This window comes from Lissotriton helveticus, chromosome 4_1 (genome assembly GCF_964261635.1).
Source record: "Lissotriton helveticus chromosome 4_1, aLisHel1.1, whole genome shotgun sequence".
Lineage (NCBI taxonomy): Eukaryota > Metazoa > Chordata > Amphibia > Caudata > Salamandridae > Lissotriton > Lissotriton helveticus.
The window spans coordinates 980,787,809-980,812,996 of NC_136063.1; the positions used below are offsets into that span (position 1 = coordinate 980,787,809).

The window sequence follows — 25,188 nt, forward strand, 5'->3', positions numbered from 1 at the left end:
CATGCTAAAACAAGCCACAATCTATACATGGAAGAGTAGGAAGTGAGATGAAGTCACAGAGGACAGGCTATCTTCACTGACCGCTCTAAGGCACTAACTAACACAATTATCATTGCTTGGAACATGGCCCTATGGGTGTGAGAAGCTCTGCTTTCTGGCAGGAGTGAGTGCAAATCACATTGGACAATTGGGTATTATACCTAATCCATTTTGGACACACTCTGATATTTGTTCAGCTCCTCCAATAACACTGACTTGTGGCTCAAACATCTTCATCTACTGAAGACTCAAATCCTTATGCTATGAAAAGATTCTATACGGCCAGTCCAGAAAACCCATATCAGTGTGAGGATACCCTCATAGGTGATAGCGCCCTTTACAGATACTTGTAACAACATATATCAAAAAGAATAATTTAGGAGAATGGAGAACAGTTCTAGATAGATATCAATTCAGTATTGCCCTGTGAAAGTCATTGTTCCGCATGGTCACTCTAGAGGAGGCATTACAGCTTTTGATATAGAGAACTTGTGACTTCTTAGAACTCCCAAGATTTCTATTTCCAAATTCCCATTCACTTGAGACATCGGAAATTGTTAAGATTTAATGTGGCTCGTCACTATTCAAATTCAAAGTGCTCCAATTTGGCCTCAGAACAGCCCTGAGGATATTCACAAAGTATATGTCACCAGTATTGACACATTTGTGCCCCTTGGATGATATACCCTTACCTCAGTGAGTGAAAAGCCAGGGCTTTTCTATGCAAACCACAAAAAAGTCAATAATATCCTGCATAATTCTATTCACCAGGCTGGTCTTTAACCTGATACAAGGCAAATTGCCCCTGCAGTCATCACACACCATACATTCCTAGGCACAGTTTTCAACAGTGAAGGAACCAGGTACATCCATCACACCGAAGAAGAGCAAGCCCATCCGTTCTAGAAAATCAAATTCAAAAACACCAAGGTCAGAGTACTCTCCCTGAAATGACTGCCAAGTGAGTTGTGCAACTGGGCAAACAATTGGCACAGTTCAGGGTACTGGGTGGAAGTCCTTGACTTTGGAAAAGAGCCATCTCCTGTTTGATGTGGCAAGCCAAAAATGCCTTTTATGTTAAATTTAATTTCATGAGCAGAATTAACCTGTAGCTCACTGACTCAGGCTATCTGTGAAGAAGGGAATGAGGCATGCGGATTCTCAAGTCAGAAATATTCAATTTACATGAGACCGTAGTTTGAAAATGTATTATGTAGCTTACTTCCATGAAATCTCTTGCAGCTTGAGATTACTTCATCAGTAGTTTTATTGTAGTCACGAACATTTGCCAAATAGAACTTACATTCAGGCAGTTCAAGTTCTAAACATTCTTGGAGTAAGTTATAAAATATGAGAGCCACCGCAAAAGATAGAATGGGAACTTATTTTCAGACATAGAGTAGTAGAATCAAAGTAAATTGTTTGGGTAGCCTCCTGTTGGTCTTGATAACTTCTAAATCTTCCCTTTTTATGAAACAAAGTCATCAGGCTCCTAAGCTTGATGACTTTAGCAGGGAAGATATGACCATCTGGAGCCTGGAGATGTGGATCCTGCAGAAAGGCAAATGATCTTAATGCCAGCAATGGGTAGGAGGTCGGATTACAATCAAGGTATGCAAGACTAGAACAGTGTGAATAAGTCGTTATACCTGACAAGGGATGAGCTTTCGGATCACTGTGGATCACTGGAAGGAAAGGAACATTTGGCAAGTATCTCTTAGAGTCAACAAAGAAGACCTCCCCTCTGCACCTTTAACCATACTACTACTTTGAGTTGCAACTTGTAATTCAACTTAATGACATAAAACATACTTAGGGCCAACTAATATGTTGTATGCCATTCCCAAATTATTTGGAATTCACAGTCAGATACTGTTGGACTCTCTCACATTGTCAGGCCTGGTTCCTCGGAAGCGATGCTCTCAAGATACCCTCCTTTTGGCAGCACCGACTTATAGTGCTATATGTCAGTATAGTATCGATGTGACCAAACTGGAGGAAGGGAAGTTGAGGTGGGTACTGCAGCGAAGGAGACCTGGAAGGAAAAAGGTTGGTCAACAATTCTTAGTTTGACTTGCACAAAGAATTGTTTTAACATTTCACACAAGAAAACGCTGGTTACTTCCAATAAGCGAGCATGTCCAGAATTATAGTTCCTTAAAGTTATTGATACTCCTGAATTGAAAGCTGAAACAGTTCTTTTCAAGTTTCATGCGAGTCTCGGCAGTGTTAACTATCCCAAGAGTAATGAAATGTGAAAAAAGGTGCTAAATGATCTGAATGGCTGGACATTGGAAGATTAAACTGCTACACTCCTTCTGGCTCATATAGAACAAAACTAATGGCTTCCTCGCAGAGATATGAGGAAGGACGTAAAAAAATTAGAATGAAGGCCTTTGGGCCTGAAATATACTTTGGCAGATTGGATACTCCATCACAAACGTAATGAATATCCTGTCTACCGTTTAAAATGATACTATATGCTCGGTCATTTGTAATGCGGTGAACGGTATATCCGTCACATTTGCAACAGAGTATCCCATTCCCCAAAGTCTAAATCGGGTTCTTTATTTCCAGTATGTTGCCCTATAATTACAGTCTTTCAAGGGCCCATTACTGTTCCTGACTAAAGCAATTCACACTAATTTAATTAGTGCACCTCAATGTTGGGGACCTTCCAGAAACAAGACCTGCAGTGTAGAGCCACGCTACATTCAGATGCTCAGTGTAATCAGAAACATCTGAAATCTGTTAAATGGGATGTCTGATTTGGGCTGAACCTTAACCATTATCATAGTAATCTGTAGTTAGTAAACTATTCCCAAGTGTTGACAGTGAAGTAAGCTAAAATCCTAACATGTTAATACATTATTTTAGACATTGTGTTTATAAACTAAGCGTCTCTATCGGCAAGATTGTACTTAATAATGAGGTGGGAAATTAGACCAAAGTTGTCAGAATGGTTGTATAAACCAGTGGTAAATGTGATTTGCAAGGAATAGAGCAATATTATGATTTTTAAATAGCACCTTTTCTACCGAATACATAGTTACAATATCAGGCATAGGGGTATGAAGCAATATGCACAGATTTGATACAATTTCTGAACTTTCCAGCACACTGCCTAGAAATAGACTTACTGGGCCCTCTAGCACTTAGGATCTTGTCAGTGTGCCATCCCGAGACAGAAAGCCCGTTGAACTGAAACCACTCCTCTACCACTTAAGCACTACCTGAGTGAGGTGCGTTTCGAGTAATGCTCAAACCTATGAGATATAGCAATAATTAGTGGAACTCAAACCTGCTTTTGTCAACGTAGGCACTCTCGATAACCATAGGAAACCAATCAAGGATATATTTTAAAGATTTATTTTTAAAATCAAAATCCTTTCCTAGTGCATAAAATATGAAGAGTAACTATTCTAAAAATCCACAAAATTGTGTCAGTTTAATTTACTAATATAGTGAATAACAGATAATATTGTAACATATTGATTATAGCATAACGTTGTCTTTATAATAATATCTCCAACCCAAGCCTCACTTCTATTGCTAGCTAGCTAAATTTAGCACCAAAAGGAAAGGAGCCTACTTTGAGTTTCAAAGATGATTCATGCCCACATACCTCCTCTGAACAGTAGGATCATTGTTCAACAAAAAGAAGCATGTGCTGTTCTTAAATGCTTTGGCTAAATGTGCCTCCCAATAGCCTTTAGAAAAGGAAAGTGATACAGTTCTGTATGGCCCCTTTCGTGAGTCTCTAGCACGAAGTTCCTCTCTTTCTCTTCACCCTCTGTTCTTAGTTTACACAATTTATCTTTTCATCGGTGAACCTTTCAGACAAAACAATTAGCAGAAATGGGTTTTGCACCCTTTCACTTACTTACAATCTACGAAACTGTGGTCATTATTTAACAAACAATAAGAAAACAATTGTTATCAATTTCTATGAAACCTTGCTCATTGCTTAAAACAGTCACTGGAACAGAGAATTCAACTCATAAAAAAATAACAAGAATATTTTAAAAGCAGACATGATTATCACATTGTAACGAGTAATGACATGAATAAATGTGGATTTATATTTGCCAATCATATCTAAATAACTCAATTTTGTTCTAACAATTACTGTTGGAATAGGTTTGTTTCAACACATTTTCAAAACCTTGTGACTGTGTAAAGATTTCCAGAATTGTTGAAGATTGCATCTCCATCCTGGAAGTGGCCTGAATGTAAACATTACTTTGAAGCTTGACCACAACCATTGAATATGTCTTATTGATCATTTCCCCCAGCTTTGTCCTTGTGAACAGTGTGACCTTGGAGGGAGATGGCTGCCCTATATGCAAGTCAGCTGAAGCTGAGCTCCATGAACTATCTCTCACCCTGAATTGTTCAAGAAAGGTAACATTCTGTATTCCACTGTAGACTTTACATATCTCTAACAGCTAACTGATATTCCATGTACACATTCAGAGTGTGTATGTTTTAATGAACATTCTTAGACTTAGGTCATGCGCTATTTTCCACCACATTGTTCACTGCCTACAAAAGTCTGTTTTTAGTTGTATTTTAAAAAAGCTCTTTGGCTGCCTAAATGTTCTTGACATTCATTGCCTATGAAGTTCTCTTGGACGGTAAGTGCTTTGGAGACAAAAGGGACCTGCATTAGCAGAGACATTCTACAATAGAGATTGAAAATGTGTATCAGATGATGGAGGAAAGATGCATAATACTGTAGAACAAACCAAATATTACTTATTTTGGACTTAAACTAGTCATCTGTCAAAGAAACTGTTTACATTAGCTCAAGGTTAAGCTGGGAGCTAAAACAAGAATTTTAAAAACATAAAACTAATCTTTGCACTACATTTGTTACCACCCATCTGAAGATGTTTCTTGGGTGGGGCAAGGTCTATGTCATGCTGCATTACATGTGGTTTCAGTGTTCGGTTGGGGAAATGCTCAGAGCTAGTGCAGGTTATAAGCCCTCAAGATGTGTATATGTTGTTTTTACTGCAGACCATAGGCTCTATTAATACAAATAAGTTTGGATAAGTCATGATATATGTGGAAACACTGGAAAAATAACTTAATTACCAGTATTTATTTCAGATGTTAAGACAGCTTAATATGAAACAAAAAATAAAAAATAAAGGATTTATTGGAGTTTGTCTATGTAGAAGTTTTGTAAAGTGCTGAATGTTCCATCTTGATCTTGAAGGAAGAGATCATACCAAAAGGAATTGGTGGTAGGAAAGAAGCTATATAACACAAAAGGGGAATGAGCGAAACATTTATGGAGCCTGAAGAGTTGTCCTCTCCAAGTACAACATATTACCCTCTGTGGAACTAAAAGGCTCTGTTGGAGGGAGGGATTTGGGCAGCTTAACTTGAGCCGGGGCGCTCAGGGATGCTCTCTCTAAAATGAGGAAACAAACATGTGTGGCGTAGGAACTGAATCAAGAGTTTGCCTGTACTTTATTACAATGAAACCACTTCAACAAGAAGAGTAAAGAAACACTTTAAAATTCAATTATGAGCCTGGGAGTCTTAGCAAAGACTGGGCATTTAAAGACACATTTCTGGAATGTATAACAAACTCATGCAATGCAAATATATTTCTAAATCAATGGTAATACAGAGGAGAGAAGAAAACATTTTCAAAATACAATAAGCATTATAGCCTCAGGCAAGGATCCTAGATAGATGGCTGAGGGGAACCACACATGCATCATGACTCAAGGGGTCATTTGTGCGAGGTAGTTCATCGAGTGGACTGAGGAGCAGATCTTTAGACTCTTTTAATGAAGAATTAGTGCCCACAGACACATGACATCAACAGGTGCTTTGTCCGCAGACCATGACACACTTTGGTCACTTCTCGAAAATATTAGGGACACAGAAATGACACCCACATAGCAAAAGTTTACCAAAAGGTAATTTGATGTTTGACCGTGAATCATAATGAAATTGAACATCTATCGACCAGGATTTGCGTCACTACAGGGAAATTTGTATAAGTTTATAATAGTTTCTCTTAGCTTGAGATGTTCTGTGTTCTTGTGGCTTTGATATATTTCAATAGATGTGAGAACAGAAGTGCACGTTGAATGCAACGAGAAAGTGGGGGATTGGGGGAGCTGGGGCTTCGCTGAAGGAGATGTCTTATGATTTTAGTCCACATCGTCCACATCACCCACGTCGCCCGTCAGCACGACCTAAACATCATCTCTTATGCCGACGACACCCAGGTGATCCTCTCCCTCACCAAGGCCCCCCTCACCGCCAAAACCAAACTCCACGAAGGAATGAAAGCCGTCGCAGAGTGGATGAAGAACAGCCGTCTGAAGGTGAACTCGGACAAAACTTAGGTCCTCATCCTCAGCCCCACCCCCTCAGCCTGGGACGACTCCTGGTGGCGGACCGCACTGGGAGCAGCACCGACATCCACCGACCACGCAAGCACCTTGGGGTTCATCCTCGACTCAACACTCTCCATGACCAAGCAAGTCAACGCCATCTCATCCTCCTGCTTCAACACCCTCCGCATGCTCCGCAAGATCTACAGGTGGATCCCCACTGAAACAAGAAGAACTGTCACCCAGGCCCTCGTCAGCAGCAGGCTGGACTACGGAAACGCCCTCTACGCAGGAGCCTCGGCCAAACTCCTGAAACGTCTACAACTCATACAGAACACCTCTGCACGTCTGATCTTGGACTTCCCCCGCCACAGCCACATCACACCCCTCCTGAGAGACCTGTACTGGCTCCCCGTCAACAAGAGGATCACCTTCAAGCTCCTCACCCACGCATACAAGGCACTCCACAACACAGGACCAACATACCTCAACAGACGTCTCGACATCTACACCCCGAACCGCCAGCTCCGCTCTGCCGACCTCGCCCTCGCCACGGTCCCCCTCATCCGAAGAGCGACCACCAGCAGCAGATCGTTCTCCCACCTCGCCGCCAAGACCGCCGCCGCCAAGACCTGGAACACCCTCCCCATCCTCTGACCCAGGACCTACTGACCTTCAGGAGGCTACTCAAGACCTGGCTTTTTGAGCAGTAGCAGCACCCCTCCCCCCCCGTGCCTTGAGACCCTCACGGGTGATTAGTGCGCTTTATAAATTTCCCGATTGATTGATTGATTGATAGTCAGAGAGGCACCGGGCCTGCTGTACAGGGCCTACTGTGTTCAGAAAAAAAGACTTACAATACTTAGGTCAATTTAACAAATCCCTTCATGCTGGCTGGTGAGGCCATATGGGGATCCCATGCTACAGGTGTGGACAGGTGTGGGTAGGAATAGGCTAAGGCATGTATATGGTAAAACTGGACCCTGCTTCAGCTCTGATTTATGTTTTTTTCCAATTTGTTTTATTTCGGAGTGTACAGCCGTCAGTACACATTTTTATTGCATGTGACCACATTGTGCATGAATGATGTCAATACAAAGTACAATTCGTGGATTTTAGCACCCTCCCTTCATCTACGATGTCCCCAGGACAATCTGGGGTTTGGACCCCAAATGACTTCCTGAAGTACATTTGAAAATACTGGGAGCTCTGTACATCCTCGATAAGTTCAATCAATCAATCAATCAATCAGAGCATTTGTATAGCGCACTACTCACCCGGAGGGTCGCAAGGCGCTGGGGGGGGGGGGGGGCTCCGCTACTGCTCGAACAGCCAGGTCTTGAGATGCTTCCTGAAGGCGAGGTGGTCCTGGGTCAGGCGGAGGTGGGTCGGAAGGGAGTTCCAAGTCTTGGCGGCCAGGTAGGAGAAGGACCTTCCTCCTGTGGTGGCTCTTCGGATGCGGGGGACGGCGGCGAGGGCGTGGCTGGTCGATCGAAGCTGGCGCGTGGGAGCGTAGAAGTTGAGGCGGCTGTTGAGGTATCCTGGACCTTGGTTGTGTAGGGCTTTGTGTGCGTGGGTGAGGAGCCGGAAGGTGATTCTCTTGTTGACCGGGAGCCAGTGCAGGTCTCTCAGGTGTCCGGAGATGTGGCTGCGGCGGGGGATGTCCAGGATAAGTCGTGCTGAGGTGTTCTGGATCCGCTGGAGTCTCTTCTGGAGTTTGGCGGTGGTTCCGGCGTAGAGGGAGTTGCCGTAGTCCAGACGGCTGGTGACGAGGGCCTGGGTGACCGTCTTCCTGGTCTCGGTGGGGATCCATCGGAAGATTTTGCGTAGCATTCTCAGGATGTGGAAGCACGACGAGGATAAGTTAAACAGTTGGCAGTGACACACAAAAGAGATAACCAAGAATATAAGAAAGAAAAGAAAACATAGGCAGCAGTTGGCAGAGGTAATGTATTCCATATATCCCTATAAGACATAGACAGGCTAAACATATATCGGAGTCCATCCCACTCCTCCCTCCGGATGGACTCCTAGTACACTGAGTAACATGTTGATGAGGCATCTGTTCCAATCCATCACCTTCCGATGACACAGATTTGTCGAGATTTTAACCATTACAGGCATGCTATCGCGAAGACCATCTCCCCCCCCCTCCCGGAGGGGTGTCGGAGTCTTCCAATCACCCAGCTCGCCCTTGTCCAGTGAGGTAGGTCAACCAGCTGATCTCATTACACACCGGTACAAAAGGGGGTGGTGATGGATGGAGCATCTGAACCAATCAAACACTCACACCCAGTCAACAGATCTGGGTTTAATCCATCACCGTTCTTTAGCCCACTCTGCCACCCCAGTTCAGACATGGCCATATGCAAATCAGTCTGACCCTGTGCTTCATGGGAACAGTCCAGCCCGAACTTTCAAGCCATGCCTTCCCTGGACCGGAAACAAGCTTCCTAGGACCGATTTCTGGCATTTCTGTTATGATCTGACTCGCGCCTCACTGTACTGACACGGAGAGCAAACAACTACAGGGTCCAGAATGCTTAGCGGCATGGAGGAGGGAATAAAAGGGCCTTAACTTCCTGTTTCCGGTGTCGGATATTCTGATTCGTGACCCGGCTGGGTTGTGACCTGCTTCGATCTTGTGTTCTTCGTGTGGATCCGTCCGTTTTGCTGTTCTACTTGCTGGAGTGTTGCTATCCTGGTGGGAAGCACCAGAGACTGAGATTCAGTGTGCGCGTTCTTCGGCTTTCCGTTGGCGAGCCTTTTCCTTGGCTCATGCGGAAGGCGCTCCAGAGTTCATCTTGTGCGCTGCTTTCACTGTACCTCCGTTGGCGAGCCTTACCATCGGCTCATGCGGAGGACAGGAATTGAAGGGGCCAGCGCGACATTAGTCTCTCCGTTTCCGTTGGCGAGCCTCCTTGCATCGGCTCTTGCGGAAACGGAATTGTTATAGCTTTCTATTATCGTAACCCTATTCCGTTGGATAGCCTTATTGCATCGGCTAATGCGGAAAGGGTTTTTTCCAATTCTATTTAATCCTCTGTTGGCGAGCCTTTTTTCATCGGCTATTGCAGAGGATTAATTCGTCAGTATTGCTTCAGGAGGAGAGGCCTTGGTGGAGTTAACCAAGGCTGCATTTCTTCAACCTTTTGGAGGCTGGTTTGTGTGGCTCCAGACTACAAAGGTACTGGTTGATCTTTACATCATTAGGGTGACGTAACCCATTTCCTTTATTAGTTTACTACATGGCTGTTGAGAAGGCATGTTCATAGACCCCCACTCAATACCTGAACAAAGGGAGTTTAGGGTAGGTGGTGTTTCAGTTCTTCATTTCCATTTGTTATATGATAGTGTTGGTGCATGACATTTCATACCTTGGTTCAAATTGTGTATTACAGAAGGGAGGTCCCAGTTATTCAGACAAGGCCTGTTCTCATAAGACGAGAGGTATCTTTTGAGTATCGCAGCCTTTATTCATTTATCAGGTAGGGAACTAGTAGATGCACGTCCTTGATTATGTATCTTTGAATAAGAACAGATTTCATTATCTTTGTTCTTTGTCTTACAGCTCTCCCTCCCTGCTGTCCCCTTCCTTTCCTTCCCGTTTGTTCCTGCAGCCCTCATCTGATCCGTCTTTAGCCCACGGCTTTAATAGCAATCTGGGTTTGGATAGATCTGAAGGGGGCCTTTTTTAACTACATACTGATCCTGAGGAAACTGAGGTCAACAGAATATCCGACCCACGGTTACATATCCTCCCGGTCAGTGTGTAGGCATGGCTACCCTAGATGACGTATTGGCTGCTCTAGTCGTAGTACAGACCGAACTCCTTTCCTCTAGACAAGAGGCCACGGAGTTGCGTAATAGATTAGACACCATACAGAAAAACCCCTTTAATGCCGGGGCTTCTGGTTCTAATCAGCCCAGTCCAGTGGTACTAGAAATTCCCACAAGTGTCCCACTTGCAAATCCTGAACGTTTTAAGGGAGACGCTGGTTCTGTACAAGTGTTTTTGTCCCAAGTACTGATGCATTTTACATGCAAACCACGCTCCTTTCCCACAAACCAAAACAAAGTAGCGTTCGTGATATCCTATTTAGCCGGGGATGCGGCACAATGGGCGGTTCCCCTGATCCAAAGGGATGACCCTCTGATGCATGATTGGGAGGCATTCCGGGATGAGTTTATCAAGGTCTTCGATAGAAGAGCCGACTCGTATACTGCCGACAAGGAGTTGTTGGAGCTTCGGCAGGGAAATCAAGATATTTTAACATATCTGAATTCCTTTAGGAGATTAGTTACCGAGACCAAGTGGCCAGAGGCGAAATTGGCGTCCCTGTTCCATCAGGGTTTGACAGAAGACATGAAAGACATCATAGCCCAGATTGATCCCCAGCCCAAGACTTGCGAAGACTTAATTAGTCTGGTGTTACGTCTGGATCACCGTCTCAAGAATAGAAAAGGTGATCCCAAGGCCAAGTCCAGAACCATCCCGGTATCTGGCCCTACTAAATCCCCGGATAGTCCTCTCACTCCCACTTCTGAACCCATGGAGATAGGTGCAGTACGCGCCTCTCTTACACCCACAGAAAAAGAGCAAAGACGGAAGAATGGCCTCTGCTTGTATTGCGGGAAAAAAGGTCACTTTGTTAGAGAATGTCCTATAAAGCCCAAATTCTCCAAATTTCGTCCTAATAGAGGGGTATCTGCTGCTAGTGAGAAACCGGCGGAAAACGAATAGACTCTAGGGAGCAAGAAGGAGGTTCGTGGAGTCGTATTTGTATTCCTTCAATGGTAAATCCGGTGTTAAGTGCGCAACATTTGTTTATCAACATAGTATTGGTGATCAGTCAGGTGCCAGTCCCTACACGAGCTATGGTGGACTCAGGGGCCACGGGGATGTTCATAGATAAGGCTGAGGCGGAAAGGATGGGCATGTCTCTGATTCCTAAGGAGCGTAGTGATGAGGTATATGCTGTGGATGGGAGAAAACTAGATCTAGGTCCTGTTTGTTATCAGACTGCCGAAACTGAGATGAGGTACGGGAATCACAACGAAAAGGTCACTTTCAGTGTCATACAAGCCCCTCAGTATGGTGTAATAATAGGATTACCCTGGTTGCAGAGGCATAACCCTGAGGTTCACTGGGGTACTAACAGCGTAACCATGAACTCACAGTACTGTAGGGAGCACTGTTTTAGTTGTACTCAGAGACCCTCTTTGGCCCTAGCTAATGGGAATAGCGTAGCAACTGCTGCTGAAAAAGATGTGGTATTGCCACACATGTACAACGAATTTCAAGACGTTTTTGATGAGGTATTGGCGGAAGGTCTCCCTCCCCATAGGCAGTATGATTGCCAGATTGATTTAATGCCCGGGGCTGTGGTGCCTTCGGGACGCCTGTATGCTTTAACTGAACCTGAGAATAACCATTTGAGACAATACTTGGACAAATTGTTGAAATTGGGGTTCATCCGCCCTTCCAAGTCCCCTGCTGCATCACCCCTCTTTTTTTATTCCGAAGGCGAATGGGGAATTGAGGGTGTGTGTAGATTTCAGAGCGCTTAACGAGATAACGGTCAAGAACCGATACCCATTGCCTTTGATCAACGTCCTGTTGGAACAAGTGAAGCGTGCAAAGATATTCACTAAATTGGACTTGAAAGGGGCCTACCATTTAGTCAGGATGAGGTCGGGAGACGAATGGAAAACGGCATTTAAAACCAGGTATGGGTTATTTGAATACCTGGTTATGCCGTTTGGCCTATGCAACGCTCCCGCCGCGTTCCAGTTTTTTCTTAATGATGTGCTGCGGGAGATTATGGATCAATATGTCATCGTGTATATCGATGACATCCTGATCTATTCAGAGTCTGAGGCCCTGCACGTAGGTCATGTGAAATCTGTCCTGTCCATCCTTCGACAACACAGCTTATACTGTAAGTTGTCAAAATGTGACTTTCATGTGTCTACCGTAGAATTTCTGGGGGTTATGCTTAGCCCTCAGGGTCAGGAAATGGCTGAGCGCAAGATACAGGCGGTTCGAGACTGGCCAGTCCCAAAGAATGTCAAGGACATCCAGGGCTTTTTGGGTTTCGCTAACTTTTATCGTCGCTTTATTGATCAGTTTTCACGAGTAGTAGCACCCATCACAAAATTGTTGCACAAGGATCAGAGTTTTGATTGGGATTCTGAAGCTCAGGCCGCCTTTGAGACCTTGAAGCAGGCGTTTGTGTCAGCACCGGTGCTTGTTCACCCTAATCCTGAGTTGCCGTTTATCGTTGAGGCAGATGCTTCAGAGGTGGCAGTAGGGGCAGTCCTGTCTCAACGCAATGAGCTGACTCGGATTATGCACCCTGTGGCATATATGTCACGGAAACTTAATAAGGCTGAAAAGAACTATTGTATCGCGGAGAAGGAGCTCTTGGCGATAAAGATCGCTTTCACGGAATGGCGACACTTTTTGATGGGGGCCAGGCATAAGATAACTGTCTACTCAGATCATAGAAACTTGCAATTTATGTCAGCAGCACGCCATTTGTCCCCTAGACAGCTTCGGTGGATGCTTTTTTTTTCAGAATTCGATTTCGTTATCACCTTCCGCCCGGGGGTGGATAATCGAAAAGCGGATGCACTCACTCGCCAGTCTTCTTCGAAGACGCCTACAACGGGGAATGATACCTCCATTGTGAAACCTACACAGGTGATTGGTGCCCTCCAACCTGATGACTTTTTGCAGGGTATACTTAGAGGCGTTTCCACCGAACAATGGCGGAAGTGGTTGCACTCTCATCCGGAATGGCAATTGAGGGATGGATTCCCCGTCAATCGGGGGCGTTTGTTGATCCCAACAGAACCCCTTCGCAAACAAATGTACCTGTGGTGTCACACTTCCCCAAGTGCTGGTCATATGGGGGTAGAAAAAACATTAGATCTGATCACGCGTAAATCCTGGTGGCCTTCAGTACGGGCTGATGTAAAGAAGTGGATTTCGTTGTGTGCTGTGTGTGCTGCTGCAAAGTCGGATCATAGGCGTCCTGCTGGTCTTCTTTGTCCCATGCCCACTCCGTCAGTTCCGTGGGAAAGAATTTCCTTGGATTTTGTGGTGGGTCTGCCCAGGGACCAGGGATGTACTGCAGTGTTAGTGGTCATTGACTTTTTGACCAAGATGGGCCATTTTATCGCCTGTCCGCAGGTTCCTTCTGCTGGGCAGTTGGCACGTTTGCTGATGGTGAATATTGTGCGTTTACATGGTCTCCCTGCGGTTATAGTGTCGGACCGTGGCTCCCAGTTCACAGCTATGTTCTGGAAGTCTTGGTGTTCCTCTTTGCACATCGAAACGTCGCTGTCAACCAGCTTCCACCCTCAAACCGATGGACAGACTGAGCGTCTCAACCAGTCCTTAAAACAATACCTGCGGTGTTTTGTGTCCCAAGGGAAAGACAATTGGGTGGAATATCTGTGGTTAGCTGAGGTGGCGTACAACAATGCCACGCATTCGGCCATCAAGGTGTCCCCTTTTTATGGGACGTATGGTCACCACCCTAGGTTCATGCCATTCTTGCATCCCATTCAAGAAACCTCGGTCCCTGAAGCGGCTAGGAGGATTGGTGAAATTAAAGACGTCCTTGTCAAGGTCCAGGACACTTTGAAGGCCTCGAAGGTGGCGTATAAGGCCTCAGCTGATAAGAAACGACGTCCTGGCCCTATGTATCAGATGGGTGACAGGGTATGGCTGTCAACTAAGAACTTTCGTTTTAAGAAGTACAGCGTGTTCAACCCTCGATACATTGGACCTTTCCCTATCGTGAAATGTATCAATCCTGTGGCCATGAAATTGAGGTTGCCTCAACATCTCCGGATCCACCCTGTGTTCCATGTCTCTTTGCTGAAGCCGGCGGGGCGGATTGTCCAACGTCTGCCTCCACCTTTGGTGTTTTCCGATGGGGCGGAATACGAAGTGAGTGGTATCCTGGACTCTAAGTGGCATGGTAGAGGGTTGCGTTATTTGGTGGCATGGAAGGGATACGGACCAGAGGAGAATTCCTGGGAGCCGGCGTCTGGTGTACATGCCCCTCAGCTGGTTGCCGAGTTTCATCGCCTGCATCCTTTGAGTCCAGGTCCTGTTCGGCGCTCTAGGTGAGGGGGAATATACTGTTATGATCTGACTCGCGCCTCACTGTACTGACACGGAGAGCAAACAACTACAGGGTCCAGAATGCTTAGCGGCATGGAGGAGGGAATAAAAGGGCCTTAACTTCCTGTTTCCGGTGTCGGATATTCTGATTCGTGACCCGGCTGGGTTGTGACCTGCTTCGATCTTGTGTTCTTCGTGTGGATCCGTCCGTTTTGCTGTTCTACTTGCTGGAGTGTTGCTATCCTGGTGGGAAGCACCAGAGACTGAGATTCAGTGTGCGCGTTCTTCGGCTTTCCGTTGGCGAGCCTTTTCCTTGGCTCATGCGGAAGGCGCTCCAGAGTTCATCTTGTGCGCTGCTTTCACTGTACCTCCGTTGGCGAGCCTTACCATCGGCTCATGCGGAGGACAGGAATTGAAGGGGCCAGCGCGACATTAGTCTCTCCGTTTCCGTTGGCGAGCCTCCTTGCATCGGCTCTTGCGGAAACGGAATTGTTATAGCTTTCTATTATCGTTACCCTATTCCGTTGGATAGCCTTATTGCATCGGCTAATGTGGAAAGGGTTTTTTCCAATTCTATTTAATCCTCTGTTGGCGAGCCTTTTTTCATCGGCTATTGCAGAGGATTAATTCGTCAGTATTGCTTCAGGAGGAGAGGCCTTGGTGGAGTTAACCAAGGCTGCATTTCTTCAACCTTTTGGAGGCTGGTTCGTGTGGCTCCAGACTACAAAGGTACTGGTTGATCTTTACATCATTAGGGTGACGTAACCCATTTCCTTTATTAGTTTACTACATGGCTGTTGAGAAGGCATGTTCATAGACCCCCACTCAATACCTGAACAAAGGGAGTTTAGGGTAGGTGGTGTTTCAGTTCTTCATTTCCATTTGTTATATGATAGTGTTGGTGCATGACATTTCATACCTTGGTTCAAATTGTGTATTACAGAAGGGAGGTCCCAGTTATTCAGACAAGGCCTGTTCTCATAAGACGAGAGGTATCTTTTGAGTATCGCAGCCTTTATTCATTTATCAGGTAGGGAACTAGTAGATGCACGTCCTTGATTATGTATCTTTGAATAAGAACAGATTTCATTATCTTTGTTCTTTGTCTTACAGCTCTCCCTCCCTGCTGTCCCCTTCCTTTCCTTCCCGTTTGTTCCTGCAGCCCTCATCTGATCCGTCTTTAGCCCACGGCTTTAATAGCAATCTGGGTTTGGATAGATCTGAAGGGGGCCTTTTTTAACTACATACTGATCCTGAGGAAACTGAGGTCAACAATTTCAGCCGTCTTCAGCCAGGCTTGCTTGAATCCAGTGGCAAAGTGAGCAAGGGACTTACGTCTGAGCATACCCTGCCAACTTATGTCGAACAAAGCGGTACAAAAGGGGGTGGTGATGGACGGAGCATCTGAACCATTCAAACTCTCACACCAAGTCAACAGATCCGGGTTTAATCCACCACCGTTCTTTAGCCCACTCTGCCACTCCAGTTCAGACATGGCCATATGCAAATCAGTCTGACCCTGTGCCTCAGGGGAACAGTCCAGCCCGAACTGCCAAGCCATGACTTCCTTGGACCGGAAACAAGCTTCCTAGGACCGGTTTCTGGCATTTCAGTCGTCTTCAGCCAGGCTTGCTTGAATCCAGTGGCAAAGTGAGCAAGAGACTCACGTCTGAGCATACCCTGCTTTTATGGCTAACAAAGCAGTACAAAAGGGGGTGGTGATGGACAGGAGCATCTGAACCAATCAAACACTCATACCTAGTAAACCGATCTGGGCTTAATCCATCACTGTTCTTTAGCCCACTCTGCCACCCCAGTTCAGACATGGCCATATGCAAATCAGTCTGACCCTGTGCCTCATGGGAACAGTCCAGCCCGAACTGCCAAGCCATGCCTTCCTTGGACCGGAAACAAGCTTCCTAGGACTGGTTTCTGGCATTTCAGCCGTCTTCAGCCAGGCTTGCTTGAATCCAGTGGCAAAGTGAGCAAGGGACTCACGTCTGAGCATACCCTGCCAACTTATGTCGAACAAAGCGGTACAAAAGGGGGTGGTGATGGACGGAGCATCTGAACCAATCAAACACTCACACCCAGTCAACAGATCTGGGTTTAATCCATCACCATTCTTTAGCCCACTCTGCCACCCCAGTTCAGACATGGCCATATGCAAATCAGTCAATTGGAGTTTGATTCAGCACTCAAGTTTGTTAGGTGGTGTGTTTAGAATTTTCACTTTGTTTTAATACTTTCCGTGGTGCGCAGGTAGGTAACCCTACTGAGCAATAGGGTAATGGGTAACATGTATTGCCTGTGGTTCCTGTGCCTCAAGAATCACCCCTGCCTCGCACTCCTTTCAATTTTCCTTAATCAGTAACACGAGTCATTTAGATGCTTTCATTCCTTTTTATTTTCAAATTTTCTTGTTTTTTATATTCATGATTTCTTCCTTTTGTAATATTCTCATCATATTACATATTAATCATTTTTGACTTCCCAATGCATTTCAAGCAATACTGCCCTTCTTCAGGGGATTGTCTTTGTCTGCAAGGTCAACATAATGGGTATTAAGCAACTGGAATATCATTTTGATATTTATGGTGTGTTACAAAAACCTAAACAACAAACAGTAAAACAATACATTTTTCACAATAACATATCTATAACCGTGAAGCCAACGTTGGTGTGGTGTCTGAAACTTTTAAGTGGTTTGTAACCTTATCACCCATTTAAGAATACAGAGAAGGTCGACTGACCTTAGTTTGATGTTCGGTAACTTTCTGCACGAAATAGACGTAGAAATCACGACCTAGTAAAATGAAGTGCCCGACCGTTACTAAAGTTGGTAAAATGTCAACACAAATGCTTTGAATTGAAATATTGCCCGGCGGCGTTTTACCTGAGGGACACTGGGTCTCTCTTCTCAATCTCCGTTCGGCAGCGTTTTTCGGTTTCCGATCATGTGACCGGACGACGCTTAATACGTATCGCGGAACGCATAAACATGGTTGACGGACTGTTCGTGTGACCGAACCCATTATGTTGACCTTGCAGACAAAGACAATCCCCTGAAGAAGGGCAGTATTGCTTGAAATGCATTGGGAAGTCAAAAATGATTAATATGTAATATGATGAGAATATTACAAAAGGAAGAAATCATGAATATAAAAAACAAGAAAATTTGAAAATAAAAAGGAATGAAAGCATCTAAATGACTCGTGTTACTGATTAAGGAAAATTGAAAGGAGTGCGAGGCAGGGGTGATTCTTGAGGCACAGGAACCACAGGCAATACATATGCAAATCAGTCTCATTACACACATCTGTCTGTTCCCACCATCTGGCGAAAGTTAATCGGACAGGGCATCAGGCATCGTTTGCGATTAAACCCCAGAGCTACCCGTCTGGAATGGGCCATCTGTGTCCCCGCCCGGATCCTTGATGGTCTATTGCTTCCCCAGCATGTCCTTCCACATCTCCAGATCCCGGTCAGCATTCTCATCAGTGCGAACTAAGCGTAAACCTCGCTCCTCTGCTACACCCCGTTTGCGCATATTGGTTCTCCATCTAGTCAGCCTAGGGGGTGCAGGGTGCATCCAATGGCTAGCGATGCGGCGTTTGGCTAACACAAGTCCCACTAGTGTAAATTTGTGTAGCATTCGGGTCCTAGATTTGGGAACCAGTAGAATCCCGAGGTGACAATGCTTGACCGTTGCCTCAACCTAAATTCCCATGGCTTCCTGCAGCGTCCCCAGTACACCTGACCAGTAGACTCGAAGTTGAGTACAATTCCATGTTGTAGGTGCAAACATCGCAGGCTCGACGCCACAGCCGGGACATGCCAGCGAACATGCCATGTTAAACCGTACCAAACTGTGTGGGGTCAGGTATGTGTGGTGCAGGTAGTCGAATTGCATGAGTTTAAAGTGTGTATTTCTGGCCACGTCTCGAACCTGTGCACATGCTTGTTTCCATTCCCCCTCAGTAAGCGGTAACGGTAGGTCCGTTGACCACCTGTCCCTGTCCCGGACCCGGTAAACGTCAACTCTACGGTCCGCCTTCAGAGCCCTGTATAGGTTGGAAATCAGACCCCTGAAGGAGCCTGGGTCGAGGATTACCAACAAGGTACGAGTTTCTTCAGGAAGAAAGATCCATGATTCGCGGGCTGTGCGTGATATTTTTGCGTATTGTGGGATCTGAAAGCATTCTCTTGAGTCGGCGAAGGAGATAAAGGTCACGTTGAGATATAGATCACCCACCACCAGACAGCCACCGTTGAACCTTCCTGTCAAGTCCATCACTGACTGTATATGGGAGAAGCTATGGAGCCACTGCAGGGGAAGCGTCTGTGCTTATGGAGCCCTACGCAAGACCAGGGTGACCACGCGACCTTGCGAACAACGAATGGGTTATCTAGGGGAGTCCCGGAACCCATCATAAGACATCTCAGCCCCAATCCGCCAAGAGCTCCTTTTCCATATTTGGGCCCTCTGTGTACCACTGTGCAGCATATTGGAGGAGGCCAGCAAGATAATAAAGGCACATGCCCGGGAGGCCCAGACCACCGAGGCTCTGATTGATGTTATACTGAGACTAGTATGATATGCCTACACACCATCATCGTGTCGTCTAATGATGAATACATATTAACTGCTGTTGGGCTTACACTTCCGGTTGACAGAAATTATTAGAATAAGAATAGAAGCTTCATGCAGTTATAAGTAGAGGAGGGGTCAAGTCAATTTTCATAACAATTGTTTCTGTTACCCTTAAAAGCAAGTCCAATAGGAGATGATAAGTAGTTATAACTATGCGACGCAATGATGATGAGTAGTTATACTCCATTAGATTAACCCTCATAAGAGCCTGATAGTTTTATACTGTGTAATAGGTTGAAAAGAAGAAACAAAATTGAGTGAGTGACAACATTTATACAGCGTCAACCACCATAAGGGTTCGCTTAGTAATGGTTAGGAGAGAAAATAGATGGGAAAAAACAGAAGGGGTGAAGAGAAAGGATGGCTCGATACCCTGTTTTTCTTTCCAAATGTAACTAAGAGTTGCACACAGAAAAACTAGAAACTCTACACACGTAATCTAAATCCCCAGTATCAGAATCCACACAATGTTCTGTTGGATTACATTTAGAAATGTGGATGTTCTACCCAATATGCATAATTTTGTGCAGTTGTGACATTCGTGGCCTGGATTTTCCCCCGTGGTTGTCTGGTTGAGTGGTCAATATAGCTCATGTGAACACCAACAAATATGGCATTTGTTTTGCCTTCACCACACACCCATGTCACTCAACTTCTGCCGGACATTCTGCACAGCTAAGTTTAAGGGAAATGCTGGTGCACTAGAGAAATTACAACAAATGTAGATTTTTAACAGAGAAGTATGGGAGGTCTGTTCAAAGGGGGTAGTAGTTGGAGATCTGTAGTTGTGGGCCTACAACAGTAGGGATAGCACACCTCTCCATGGACACAGCCAATGGCACCTGCTGAACTCCGAAAGTGGAGGGACATATACCTGTTGTTTACATTGAACAAAGTGAATTACGTCAGATAGCTTTTGGGGGGATTCTGCCCCTCCTCCCCATAACTTGTTTATAGAACAGTGTCAAATTTTGCATTTGGCAACACAACTTTAACATAAACGGTCTACAAATCTTTAGATTATAAAGAGGGTACTTATGAAATATTCTAATACTTTTATGATGGGCTAAGTAAGACTTAACTACTCCTGGGGTGTTGGGACTCACGTTCCCCATAAAACAAATATTACCCAAACAGTGGCTTTTTCAATTTATTGTCCTCAAAATTTTGGCTAAAAAGTAGTATGTCTTACAGGCTGCCTAGAAAGTCTGGTTATACATTTTTTTCACTTTAATTCATCCGTCTGGCCCCTTCAAAGTTCATTAACAGTAAGTAAGTGACTCAAACCTCACAATCATGGGATACAAATAGTAGAGCTTGACAGAAGATTAAAAGCCCATAAAGCAAAGTTATTGCTCCATTACACGGAGTTTATGTGAGCTGACACCATATAGTTTACACCAGTTCGGAAATGCTTAGGGCTCAGACATCTGCAGTGATAATTTGAAAAAAATCTTTGTCAATATAGATGCTGAAATGCCTCCATGCAAGTCATGAAATAAACATAGCAGTGAGCGCCCTCTGGTACTAATAAACCTTAGTCGGCAAGAAGTCTCTGAAACTCAAAAATTGCTCAACTATCATCTTTATATTTCAGAAAGGCAGTCAATTTGCATCTTGACAGTTTCTGAAAATGTACATTTCACCAACATACATTTTAATTCAAAGTGTAGAAGCACAATAACACCTCACACAAGTTTTTCATTTTCATGGAACAAAAAAGTTTTATTTATTTCCCCAAAATGGAAATGTTTCGTTTTGCTTTTTTGGTTTCTCCCCTACCTCATATTCTTTTTCTAGCAGTGTATCTGTGCCCCGGTCTGCAGAGCCTACTTTCTGTTTCTCATATCTGAGGTATTACAGTCTCATTGCTCCTTTGTTCTGCTGGGGAGCACTTGCATGCCTCTTATCTGCCTATATCTTCAAATGGCGGAATTTTTTATTTTGAGAGGGACAGAACACCAGCACTTCTCAGAAACAAGCAGGTGCTCTGCACTTCTATGACCATGCACTGACCACGCGAATTAAGGCGTCGGAATACCTCAGCTATGATTAGCGGGGGTCGAAGGTAAAGAAAAGCATCTACAACGGACACTGTGAGGCTGAAAAAGTGTAAACTACGGCTGGGGCTTCAATAATGGCGGCGCCCGCGGACTGAAGCCGGCGAAGAGAAGTGCCTCGGGGGACCTCGGACTGCGACTTAACGCGCTCCTTGAGACCTCAATGGAGATCGGAGTAGCTACGGAAATGAACAGCTGGCACCTCACCGTGAGAACTGCGGTCAGTGAGTACTTTATGGGGTGCGTTCCACGGGGCCTCGCGGTTGTGTAAAATGGCGGATTACGTGGAACGCATAGAGCTGAAGCGTGAAATCTACCCGCAACGGTCACGGATTTCAGAATTTGGGGTCTCCGCTCAAGAACTGCAGGTACGGGGCCCCCCTGCGGCCTAACGCCGGTATGTTTGTTGCGCCAGCTGGAGCATCTGTGCGGCTTCTGTCTATGCTCTCTCTACTCAAGCGGGTTGTTTGTTATCGTTTCGTAGCGCTTCTGCCGGTTCGGGACTCCCCTCTGCCGGCGGAAGAATCTCACGCGACCTAAGGTGAGCGACTATTCCACATGATCGGCCACCAAGGGAACATTAAAAGATCTCACCGATCTCACTGCCTCACCTTGGGTCTCCTCTGCCTGACCCTGCAATGGTGGAGGAGCGTCCGTAAAGCTGCGATCCACTGGCGCTGCTGTGCTTGGATGAGTGGTCTAGCCCTCATGCTCCTTATTGTCCAGCGAGAGCGGGTGCCTTACTATCCCCCTGCTTTGCCTGCTATGTCTGTACTCCAGCACTGACCCCACTGCAAACGCGACATCGGTCTTCACCCAGCCTGACCTCAAAATGGCGGTGGCGATGACGAGGGATAAAGCGTAAATTTAGCCAGGAGCCAGAATCGGCAGGGATCTGGGGATCTGATTCCCTTCGGTCAACGAAGGTGGTCTGCTGTTGTCGCTGAAATACCCTGCTACAACCCGCCCTACTACTGCTGCCAAAACCTTCAGACTGCCATTTCCCTCACTGTGGCTATAACCTTCAATGTTGCCATCCACTGCTGCCTTAACCTGGCTAACCTGCTTTACTGCTGTTGCCAAACCCTTCGTTACTGCCAAATCTATTCCTGCTTTTTGCGGCCAAAACCTCAATTGCTGCCAAGGGTTTTGCTGCTGATGCCACGTCCTGCCTTTACCTGGGGGAGATGGTGGACACTTTCATGGTCATGAGCCTGCCTGTCAATGGTGGAGAGCTGGGAGCGGACCCGGGAGCAGGTGAGCACCTGGACGCCGCGCACAGCGTCCACCTCCGCGCCTTATTACTGAGCTGTATTTAGTGAGCTCACAGCCTGTCTTCCAGATGTTACATTTTTGCAACCAGTGCCTCCTGCAGCAACTAGTCAGCCCGGCGGGCATCTGCGAGTAATGAATTTTTCCATCTCAAACGCTATCCGCTTAACACTTTAAATGTGTGGTATTTATCTTGTACACTTTAACAGCTGCGCAGCAAGTAGTGCCAGCTGCACCGTTTAGGCCTTATACAGCTGCGCAGCAAGTAGTGCCAGCTGCACCGTTTAGGCCTTTTACAGCTGCGCAGCAAGTAGCGCCAGCTGCACCGTTTAGGCCTTTTTACGGCTGCGCAGCAAGTAGTGCCAGCTGCATCGTTTAGGCCTTTTACAGCTGCGCTGCAAGTAGTGCCTGCTGCACCGTTTTGGCCATCAATCAGATGTACAGCCAGGAGTGCCTGCTGCATTGTTTAGACCTTTTACGGCTGCGCATCTAGTAGTGCCTGCTGCACCTGTTCAGCAACTTTCTCCGTGGGGACAAGTCAAATTGAGTTATGACTCCCTGATCCTACTATGTGCAAACATTCCCCCGGTAAATTTTATCGAGTGACAGGTGGCACCTTGTACTCCTAGATGAAGGGCCCAACAAATACCCACCTCACTTCCCGGACGGCACTTTAGCTCGGTTATCCCACCTCAAACGTCTGGATTATGCGCCCCCTTTTTGCCCTGTTACTTCTCTTCACCTCCGCTTTCCCAGTAACACTCCTCTCATTCCCCCCCCCACCCTCCTCCGCCTCACTTTCCCAACATGGCCACCTCGCGAGTTAAGTCTGGAACCAATTGTTACAGAATCATTTATCCTCCCGACCAGACTAAAGCTACAATAAAACGACTGAAACATAACACTATTGAACGTTTCCCGGACTCCCTTTTTGTTGACCAATTTTACAATGGTAATCTTGGGAGGCTTAAAAACGATTTCATTTTCTTCACCCACGACACCCCCTCGTGGTCCAACAGTTTTTACAATTCCCTTAACGTCACCTCCTCCTCCTCTATCCCTTATGGGAAACAACTAAAAATTTCCCCCTCTGCGGGCTTCAAAGGTTACCTCACTATATCACTCTATAACAACGGTACTGTGATGATCCAAGGCAAAGACACCTGCCTCTCGCTCTTTGACCTCCTCTTCCCCTCCTTTCTCCCCTCCTCTGCAACCGGGTTTCCCCCTGACTCTCCTTCCAGCTCCACCCATTACTCCCTTTCTCCTCCGCCGACCCCACCTCACTCCAATTGGCGGCACTCTCGAGAAGCACAGGTCGGCCCTCTTCCCTCCCCCTCCCTTGTGACCTCCTCTCCCATACCTCCCCCTCACAGTATGTCCCCTCTTACATTACTCCAGCATTACCACTAGCTAATATGCTCCTCGTCCCATCTTCACCATCCAGATACTCCAATCTCCTCTCCTCCCCCATATTCCTCCCAAACACCCCCCTTTTTAGTCCACCTCTCCTCCAACCCTCTCCCCCAATGAACTTTCCATATGCTCCCCATATCCTTCCTTCCATCCCCTCGTTGTTCACCCCGTTTTCTCCACAATCCCACTGCATCTCTCTCCTCCCTCCTACTCCTCCAGTACTGCTGCACTACTACCTTTCCCCTCCTAGTTACCCCTTCCATTTCTCTCCCTCAAGCCCAGCAGATCCACTTCCGTTCCTCAACTTCCCTTTCTCTCAACCCCCCTCTCTCTGCCAGATGCCCGTTCCCTCACAGCCGCCTCTCCTAACTGACAGGACCTCCACAACCACCGCACCTCTTTTCCTCCCAAACCTCCCACGTTCCCATGACTCCACACAGGCCTCCCCTCTCCTTCTTCCCTACCGCCGTGTTCCGCACCCTTCTCCCCCTAAATTTGTCCTTAACTCCTCTCCCTCTTGCAACACCAACAAGGACAACTCCCCCTTAACCTCCAACTCACTAACTCCCGCTCTCAACCTCCACCCTTCACCACCTGTGAACACCACACCCCAACTTACCTCCGGTACCCCCACCTCTTCCTGCCTTCCACCACCAGTTCCACCCCCCTTGTTTCAGTCGAGCCACCTCGACTTCTCACCTCATCTCACCTTCTCACTGGAAAATACGCTAGGCTCTCTTATCACCTCCATCTCCCAGCTTACAGCTGCCATTTCACTTTTATGCTCTAAGATCTCCACCCCTCCATGCACCTCTACTCCTTCCCAACTTCCCACGAGATGCACCTCGCCCCCTCACCCCAATGCAGCCAAGCTCAACTTATCGTCTGCAAACTTAGTTAACTCACACAAGCCCTTGAACGCCACCCCTCTTCATCCGGCATACCCCAGCAACCCCACTATCTACACTATTCCGACCATCACCTCTGTCAGAACAAAGCATCCACCTAAGCCCTCCCGAGCACCTCCGCATAAGTACAATATCCCGATCACCCTTCAGAGCCCAAGTGCCCCCGCCACCAAAACAGTCCTGACAGAGCTGCGCTGTATGCTTCACAACTGCAGATCTGCAGTAAAACACAAACTTGAAATCTCCGATACCATCACCCTTTACAATATTGACATGCTCTTCCTCACAGAGACCTGGTTCAAAGATACCTCTCACTCTATGTTTGATCTCCTATTAC

At 46.2% G+C, this 25,188-nt stretch overlaps 1 protein-coding gene across 3 annotated transcripts in view; it reads left to right on the forward strand.

The window, feature by feature from the left end:
- MPPE1 (metallophosphoesterase 1) overlaps window positions 1–25,188 on the forward strand; it is a 766,027-nt gene that overhangs the window by 572,273 nt on the left and 168,566 nt on the right. For all 3 annotated transcript variants that reach the window (XM_078687603.1, XM_078687605.1, XM_078687604.1), the window contains one exon: window positions 4,335–4,443. In XM_078687603.1, the coding sequence (XP_078543729.1) occupies window positions 4,335–4,443 (109 nt within the window). The remainder of the gene's footprint in view (window positions 1–4,334; window positions 4,444–25,188) is intronic.